Source organism: Caretta caretta, chromosome 1 (genome assembly GCF_965140235.1).
Source record: "Caretta caretta isolate rCarCar2 chromosome 1, rCarCar1.hap1, whole genome shotgun sequence".
Classification (NCBI taxonomy): domain Eukaryota; kingdom Metazoa; phylum Chordata; order Testudines; family Cheloniidae; genus Caretta; species Caretta caretta.
This window is the reverse complement of record NC_134206.1, coordinates 152,999,310-153,008,521: the sequence shown is the minus strand read 5'-3', so window position 1 is coordinate 153,008,521 and position 9,212 is coordinate 152,999,310. Positions and strand designations below refer to the sequence as shown.

At 46.5% G+C, this 9,212-nt stretch overlaps 1 protein-coding gene across 1 annotated transcript; it reads left to right on the top strand.

The window, feature by feature from the left end:
* The first annotated feature begins 431 nt into the window (after positions 1–431).
* LOC125642595 (protein mono-ADP-ribosyltransferase TIPARP-like) lies at positions 432–8,243 on the top strand. The gene is made up of 5 exons (XM_048864205.2): positions 432–727; positions 4,737–4,908; positions 5,100–5,287; positions 6,789–7,061; positions 7,762–8,243. Exons 1-5 carry the CDS (start codon positions 432–434, stop codon positions 8,201–8,203), a joined length of 1,371 nt encoding a protein of 456 aa, XP_048720162.1. The 3' UTR covers positions 8,204–8,243.
* The last annotated feature ends 969 nt before the right edge of the window (positions 8,244–9,212 follow it).

Sequence of the window (9,212 nt, the reverse complement as noted above, 5' to 3'; positions counted from 1 at the left end):
TCAATTTGAGGAGAGAAATGCTAGTGCTGGGGGTTGAAGGTCAGAAAATAATGTTTTATCTTAGGGAAGAGTGTGTGTAAGCTGAAGGGAAAGGCAGGAAAGTGAGGTCTTACTGGGCTTTCGCAGTGTATTATTGTGTGCAGGTGTGTGAATGAAGTCCAGCTGCGAGAAAGCTGGATGTGAACTGTGGTTAATCCAGGAGATGTCTGGGAAACAATTGTGTATGTTATGGGGGAGGGGGAAAGAGGATGGGGAATTTGAAGCCCAGGACACTGCATCAGAACAGCTCACTACTTATTCAGCTTCACTTTCTTTGTTTCTCACAGGAATTGTTCTTCGAAAAGGTTCTGCTCCAATTGTTCATAGACCTCTACTGCTTCAGCCAAAGTGAAGCCAGTTCCACTGAACTCACTCCACTCCATGTCCACAATATGCAGTACGGAGATGATTCCAAAAGCCATTTGGTAGCTCCAGAGCAGCTCGAGGATGAGAATGGGATCCAGTTTCATATCCACCAGGCAAACGGCATCAGGATCTGTGACCGCTTCCTGCTTGGTCTCTGCAAAGAAGGGGAGAGATGCCAGCTTCACCACACATGCTACCCTTACCACTGGCAGGTGATGCGGAAGAAGAAAGGAGTGTGGCAGAGCGTGAATGAATCAGCTCAGCAGCACCTGGAGAAACTTTATAGTAATGTAAATGACTCACTAGTTACACTGGTGGAAAAGTAAGTGACAGGAAGACTCCAGACCCAACTTCTCCCAGAAGGCAACTCTCAGCTGATCTTGTCCCAGACAACCCCCCATTTCCCCCCCACCACCTCCCACCCCCAACTGGAAGTGCACAGCGGTGCTTTAGAAGTAGAAAGTTCATAACTACTCCAGTCATTCCCTCTTCCAGCAGCAGGAGCTTATGGAATAGTGCAGGAGCACTAATTCTAGGGAGATCATAGCTAAAGCTAAGATTTTGTCATGGTTATTTTTAGTAAAAGTCACGGACAGGTCATGGGCAATAAACAAAAATTTATGGAACCTGTGACCTGTCTGTGACTTTTGGCACTGCAGCTCCATGGTTCCCCCACCACTGTGGTGGGTGGGAGCTGCAGGGCTCCCCTCCCTCCTCCCGCTTGAGGCTGTTGCCAGTCGCTGGAACCCTGAGGAGGGTCCCCTGAGGAGGCTGTCACCTATCTCTGGAACCCTGCCAAGGCCCTGCTAGCTGCCAGCTCCTGTCCCCCAGCCCCAGGGGCTGAAGCAGAAAATGTCACAAAGGTCTCTGGAAGTCACAGATTCCGTGACTTCCATTACAGAAATGACATGACATTAATGATAGCTACTCCAATCTCAGCCTTTCTCAGCTACAGGCGCAATATGGTACAGGGCGACTGTCTGTAGACTCAGACCATGTCCACACAACAGCTACAACTGCAATTTTGTTACTGGTTAGAGGCATGCTGCATTTAATCTGTTACAATGTAAACAGTTTGGGTTGTATCCATTCAACAGCTTTTCTGCCACCACATTTGTGATTTTTGCATCAATAAATAATGCTCTGCCTAGCCATGTTTTTATGAGCCTATTCTAGGAAACTACACCATAGTGCCCAAAATGTAATAGGGGCACCAAAGCACTGGCTATTTTTTCAACCCGCACATACTTTCGGAGTAGCATTATCAGATTTCATATGCAAATCCCATAATCCTACTTCAAGGGTTGCAGTGTCCATTTTCCATCATGGAAACCAACCAGGTACTTCAGTGAGATCTATCCTCCAGCTTCTGGAGATTTCTATTCTTCCAGACTGTCAAGCAGCAATGATAACAGAATGCAAAACACTCTGAGGTGGTACCTGAGGAGGAGGCAGAGCTAAATGAACTACATACTTCGCTTGTGGTTTTGGACTAAGAACAATGAATGTCAGGAAAGTTCTCCATGATCCCAGATGAATATTTTTGAAAAGTTACATACCAAGACATCATTTGTACATTGGCCAAGTCATGAGACTCCAGTAAGAGACTCTGCAGCAGCAGCAGTTAGCAGCAGTGTTGGCACCCTGACCCCATTACCTAAATAAACTGTAAGCTAACTCATCAATCGACTATATAACTTTAAGTGTGACTTGTTTGCAGTATTATGGAGAGATGGGAGCAATGGGCCAGCAGTATCAAAGGGCACATCCATCTTTAATGTGTACTTTGGGTAAATATAGGCTGCAGATATGGAGAGAAAAAGTGTTTTCTGTGCCAGGCACATGGGAGTGGGAGGGTGGAATTTCCATGCTCACATGAGGACAGTTCTGCCAGCACAGTAACAAGACCAGTGAGGATGCACCAGGAGCCATTGATGTGTCTCTGCTCCCACCCCAAGTCCATCCATACCACAATTTGCATTTACAAACATGCAATAGTAAGGGCGTAAAAATAATACCTGAATCATACACATCCTCACTCCATGTTCCCTATCCTCCAATAGTTCCTCTGCTTTGGGTTCATGGCTGTCCATAAGATTCACTAATTCTGTGTTCAGTCTGATTAGGAGCACTCACACATAGTTGCCAGAAACTGGATTGAGCCTTCAAAGACTTTTTCCCAGCAGTGCATGGCAGTCTGTCAGATATCTACCTCTATCTGCAAGATGATCAAAGATCTATTGTTACATCTTCTGACTGAGTTTTGCTAAATTCAAAGTGGGCAAGATGCCTTCCTCTTCTTTCCAATACCTAGAAAGCCTTGGTCCAAAGTAGGGATCAAGACCTATGTCTCAACTTTTCCACAGTAGGGAAGTAGTAGATGCTCTTAGATATTAAGTGACGGGAGGCAGCGAACAACCCTAAGATAGATAGATGCAGTAGTTTCATAATTCATGAATCTGAATAGCGTGAATTCTATGTCCAGTAAAACAAATTACAAACATTTTAAAATCAGCCTGTTTCCAGCTGACATAGTCATGGAAGAGGTAATCAGGTAATTAGCAGGTTGGACCATACAGCAAAAGTAACATAAATCTAACTAGTAACAGAAACAGATCCATCTGCCAGACCAGGCAGTTAGCAAGGGTAGTACCCAGTTCAAATTAATACACTATTTACTGATTATTAACCTTATGCTGTTTGAACATGAACCCTGTTTTTAGGCAACTATACCCTCTAACTGGTTAAAAGAAGGGTAAAATTTGTTGAATGCATTAGGGTTGCCAGGCACCCCATTTTTGACTGGAATGCCCCATTGAAAAGGGACCCTGGAGGCTCTGGTCAGCACTGCTGATCGGGCCATTAGAAGTCCAGTCAATGGTAGTGCAGGGCTAAGGCACGCTAGTACCTACCTGTCCTGTCTCTGCACTGTGCTCCAGAAGCAGCCAGCAGGTCTGGCTCCTAGGCAAGGGAACCAGGGGGCTCCGCGCACTGCCCCCACCTCGAGCACTGACTCCACACTCCCATTGGCCAGGAACCACGGTTTGGCCGGGAACCACGGCCAATGGGAGCTGTGGGGGTGGTGCCTGCAGGCAAGAGTAGCACATGATCCTCCTGCCCCCCACTCCCCCGCCTAGGAGCCGGACCTGCTGGCCGCTTCCAGGGCACAGCACGGGGCCAGGGCAGGCAGGGAGCCTGCCTTAGCCCTGCTGCGCCACTGACTGGGAGCTGACCAAAGTAAGCCCACGCCTGAACCCCGAGCCCCAACCCGCAACCCCCTCCCATACTTCGAATCCCTCAGCTTGAAGCCCCCTCCTGCACCCCAAACCCCTCATCCCCAGCCCCACCCCAGCGTCCACACCCCCAGCCGGAGCACTCACCCCTTCCTGCATCCCAATCCCCTGCCTCAACCCACAGCCCCCCCCCCCGAACTCCAAATCCCTTGGCCCCACCCCCCAGCCTGGAACCCCCTCCTGTACCCCAAACCCCTTATCCCCAGCCCCACCACATAGCCTGCACCCCCCAGCCAGAGCTCTTAGCCTTTCTGCACCCCAACTGCCTGCCCTAGGCCAGAGCCCCCTCCCACACCCTGAGCCCCTCATCCACAGCCCCACCCCAGAGCCCACACCTCCAACTGGAGCCCACCCTCTCCTGCACCCCAACCCCCTGCCTCAACCTGCAGCCCCCTTCTGCACTCCGAATCCCTCGGTCCCAGCCTGGAGCCCCATCCTGCACCCCAAACCCCTCATCCCTGGCCCAACCCCAGAGCCTGCGCCCCCAGTTAGAGCCTGCACCCCCTCCCACACCCCAGTCCTCTACCCCAGTCCAGAAAAAGTGAGTGAGGGTGGGGAGAGCGAGCCACTGAGGGAGGGGGAATGTAGTGTGTAGGGGCGGGGCATTGGGGAAAAGGCAGGGCTGGGGTGTTTGGTTTTGTGCGATTAGAAAGTTGGCAACCCAAGTATGGATGTGGTTTCAGATAGTCCAGCTTTGGTAATATTCAACCATAAAGGCTAGAAACAATTTAAAAAAAAAGTAGTTTCTATGCTGCAGATTCTGATTGTATTGATGTGTGCGAGCAGCTTGTCGCACTACCCCAGCGTGAGATCTTTTACTGGTTGTATGTGGTCCTATGAGAGCACATTCTATTTGGACGTGCTGTAGGAAGCAATGCAGGAGCACTGGTGTATGGGAAGCTCCAAGCTACTCTGTTCACAGCATCTCTCAGCAGGAGGTGCTGCGGGGGATGGTTCAAGAGTGATGATGTTCGCTTGTGCTTCAACACCAGCTTCTTTCAGCAGGAGAACCTCTTGCAAGTTCTGTTTCTTCCACAGGGATGGTTCAAAAGGCAAAGTCAACCTAAATGCTATGGAACTGTTCTCCTTTGGTCCTTATGGCAAAATACGGCGACTCTCCAACACCCATGATCCACAGCAGAACCCACATCTCCACACAGAGTGGCACATGTATTGGCTTGATGAAACCAATTGGAAGGAATATGAGGAGGTCAGGAGAGAAAGAGGCAAGGGTGATGCCCTCCAGGGCAGAGTTGGGAGTTGCAATGTGGGAAGTAGTGTGTATGAGAGTAGAACTGGATTATTATAGGCAAAGTGTCAGAAGGGAAAATTGGCCTTCTTCCTTATCATATTCTGATTCCATCTCTTCTCCCCCTCCCCCCAATTTCTCTCTCTGCATAGCCAATTTCCCAAGAAATCATTAATGCCTTTGAGAGCGGCTTACAGAGCTACAGCTTCAGTCATGAAGGCCAACAGTACTCTCTAGATTTGAAGAACCTTATTCAAACTAACTCAACAACAGAACAAAAGTCGTCCATTCAGCGCCGTCCTGCCTACCGCACACCTATCGACATGGTACCACATCTGCGGTAAGCAACTCCACCTGCACTACTCTCTCTAAAAAAATGTAAGTGGCATTCAGATAATTATTGTACAGGGAACTGGTGAGGGCACCTATATATTTAAATTGCTTCACACTTTCTATTGTAAAGGATTATTGTGATGTTTTGAGAGAAGGTCTCACACATCCATTGTTTTCAGCAGGCCTTTAATATAAAGCAGGGAGAAAGCCCTGGGGCTAGAGAAGTTCCTCTCTTTTCTCCCTGAAATTTTCAATTGGGTTTAGCTCATTTACAGACTGTCTGCCATTTCCTTTCTCTCACTTGCCTTCCTAAGGAAAATGTTGGCAGTATGCCAAGATAACACCACAAACATTCTAAGGACAGGCCCACGCCACTGACAAAGCAGCAGCATCACAAGCTCCTCTGGGAGCTACTGGAGTAGCAAGAGGAGGGAAGAAGGCAAGGCAAGGCTTCCTCCCACAGCCATATCTCCCCCTGGATTCAGCGTGAATGACTGTACATGACAATGAATGGTCACTGGGTGAAGGAACAAGGGTGACAATGATTCTCCTAGCGGCTAGGGTACTCACCTTGGATATGGAAGGCCTACGTTAAAGTCCCTGCTCCAACGGCTAATCAATTACACAAAGTGGAACAGCTTCAACAGAAGAGCTTGAGAGAGACCTGTACTGGAATCCCTATAGCCCAGTTGTTACGGTGCTCACCTCCAGTGGGGGAAACCCAGCTCCAAATCCCTTCCCCACATCAGGCAAACCCAGTCTCCTACATCTGAGCTAAAAGTCATTAGGTATTGTAGTGCATTCTTGTGTTGAATCTCACCCTTTAGAAATGCCCACAAACAAAACACTTTGGGCCAAAGAAGATGCTTACTTTGACCCAAAACAGATCTTTTTGATTCACCAAAATTTTTAACAATTTTAAGATTTGGTTCAACCAAACCAACTGTTTTGGGAGGTAGCGGGAGGGGGACTGCCAGCAAACTGAAAAAAATCAGTTTTTTTCCCAGCTCTAGTTGCAAAGTCAAGAATTTGAGTTATGAAAGCCTGTGCAACCTTAATTTATCCTCTTTGTGCCTATACATTATGATCGGGTTATTTATTTAACTTTTTATTAAGGCAGTTTTTACATGATCACATAGGATTTTTTCCACAGGAACCTGTGTCACTCAGTGCACAGGTTGAATGCACCGAGGGACAGAATTAGGTTGCCATGGCAACTGTAAATCTGTATTTCCTAACTTTTAAGTGCCCAATTTTGCAATTTAACTATCTTTTTGAATTAGTTTTTTTGTAAGTAATTATCATTTATAACACAGTAGTGCCCAGATCAAGATTTGGGCCCCTGTGCTAGGCACTCTACAAACACAGTAAGACACAGTCTCTGCCTCAAAGATCTTATAGTCTAAATTAAAACAGGTGGAACATATGTGTGTGGGGATAGGATGGAATGATGAAGATAACCAAAACATATTAAGACAAAACAAATATTTCTCCTATTCTCTTTTTAGGACACTCCCAAATGGTTATAGGGGACATCTCAATCCTTATGCTGCCAACATCCCTGGAGAGGATCCCACTGATGTGTACTCTGGCCCATATCCTGCATCCTGGATCTCATGCCCCTCAGAAGGACCCACTTATGTGCAATGTGAAATAGCACCATCAGAAGCAGTGTACCGCACAGTTTATACTCTCTTCCACAAATCTCTCTCAGAGGATACATTTCTGGTGTTAGGGATTTACAGGATCAGGCAGGAGTATCTTTGGCAAAAATACAGCAGGTAAAAAGAAAGAGGAATACAGAGCTTGTGTAGGCATAAGCAGACTAAGCAATTGCTTAGGGCTCTGAGCAGCTCAAGGGGCCCCCCTATTAATTAATAGTATGATTTGTGGGAGGGCAGGATTCCTGTTTAGGGCCCCTAGTGGGCTAGCCCCGGCACTGGAGGAATACATGAGGTTATAGAATGTACCATGGGATCTACGTTGGGAATAGTGTGTTGCAAATCCTGGTGTAATCAAAAATCTTGGAACCTGAATCTCAGATGCTAGTACACTAGAATAAAGATCCTGCTGTGCTTTGTGGCAGACCATAGATCTTATCACTAATGAACTGAATGCAAATCCCACTGTACTAGAGTGAACATGTTTGTCAGTGGGTGAATCTTAATGCACTGGGTGAGTGTATAATGGTTTTTGATGGGTGATCTTTGAGTTTGGGTGGAGTAGAACTTTTGCACAACAGTGATCATACACAGGTGTGGGTGTGATTAGTTGTGTGGGGTATCTTGTGCTCTCTCAAATGATAACTGAACCCTTAGTGCTTAGAATTCAGGATTGGATATTTTAGATATTGAGTAAGCAGGGAGGAATGAGAACATAAAAGTAAGACGAGGTCTCCAGTTCTCTCTCAGTCCCTTAGCAAATGTTCCCACACAGCAGTAAGCCTAACTTCCCTGTTTCTGTGTTCTTTTCTCTACTCAGTCAGAAGGAAATAATGTCCCGAGAACTCTCAACAGAAGAGAAAAAACAGCTAGAACGGCATCTCTTCCATGGCACCTCAGCAGACAGCAAGAACTCCATCTGTCAGATGGGCTTTGACCCTCGTCTCTCAGGACAGAATCTTGCTGCCTTTGGCAAAGGCAGCTATTTTGCCAAGAATGCCCAGTACTCAAATGGATTTTGTACAGCATGCAAGGCTGGGCTGCGCTATATGTTTCTGGCAAAAGTCCTGGTGGGAAAGTCTGCTGTAGGGAATGCTAATTACTGTCAACCCCCAAGAATAAGATCTAGTGGCCGACCCTTTGATTCATGTGTTGATTCTGCTTCCAGCATCTACGTGATCTTTAACAGTAGCCAGTCCTACCCATACTTCCTGATCCGCTACAAACTGCTTTCTGACCCTGTTGCACTAGATGGTTCATAATTAGAGCTGGCCAAAAAAATTTGTGCATAACTTTTTTTTCCCAACTGAAACAATTTGCAAATTCAGGTCAGTTTCAGTGAATTGTTTCAGTCAGGAAAAAGAATTTCAGAAATGTCAGAACAGTTCATTTCTGGAATGAAACATTTCAACTTTTCTTTTTTGGAAAGGTGTTTCATTTCAGGTTTTCCCTCAATGGTACTTAAAAACACTTAACACCTCTAAAAATCAAAATGAAACTTTGACATTTTGGTTCATAGAAACATTTTGTTTCTGGTTGACCCAAAGCAATTCCCCCGCCAATTTTTTAGTTTGGCAACTGAATAAAAAAATCAGTTATTTATACTGCCCTATTCATAAAGCATTTGATATAAAGAACAACCCTCATGGTGGCTTTGCTGATCAGGGCACCCACCCCATAGGTGTAGGGATCTGTTTTGCATCCTCCACACTCCTCCCATTAAAGCATACTTCTTCTAAAATGTTAAGTAAAACATCCCATGGGCATATGCAGCAAGGGTTTGCTACTGGTGCATGTGACCTTTCCAATATCCATTATCAGAGAGTCTCCCTTTGTTCCTCTTGGACTCCTGACAGTCCACTCCCCCACTTCCCACCCTGACTTCCACTTCATTGTTGGTATCTCTACACAACAGCTGTTTAAAATAACAGTTTACTTCCCAGCTCAGGTATAGATACATGAGCTAGCACACTAAAAATAGCAACATAGTCACCGTGCACAGGTGGCAGCTCGGCCTAGCGACCAGTGTACACACCCAGGAGGTTGGAAGGGATTGTATTTGGACAGCTGGCCCAAGCGGCTGCCTGTGTCACCATCCCACGCTGTTATTTTTAGGCACTAGCTCAAGCAGAGCTAGTGTGTGTATGTCTACCCACACTGAGAATCATACCTCCCAGCTGCTGCGTAGATGCACCCTTTCTGTGTTAGCTACATTCAGCTGAGAACACCTGCACAGGACCCACCACCAGAAGCCATTCAAATGCTGATTTA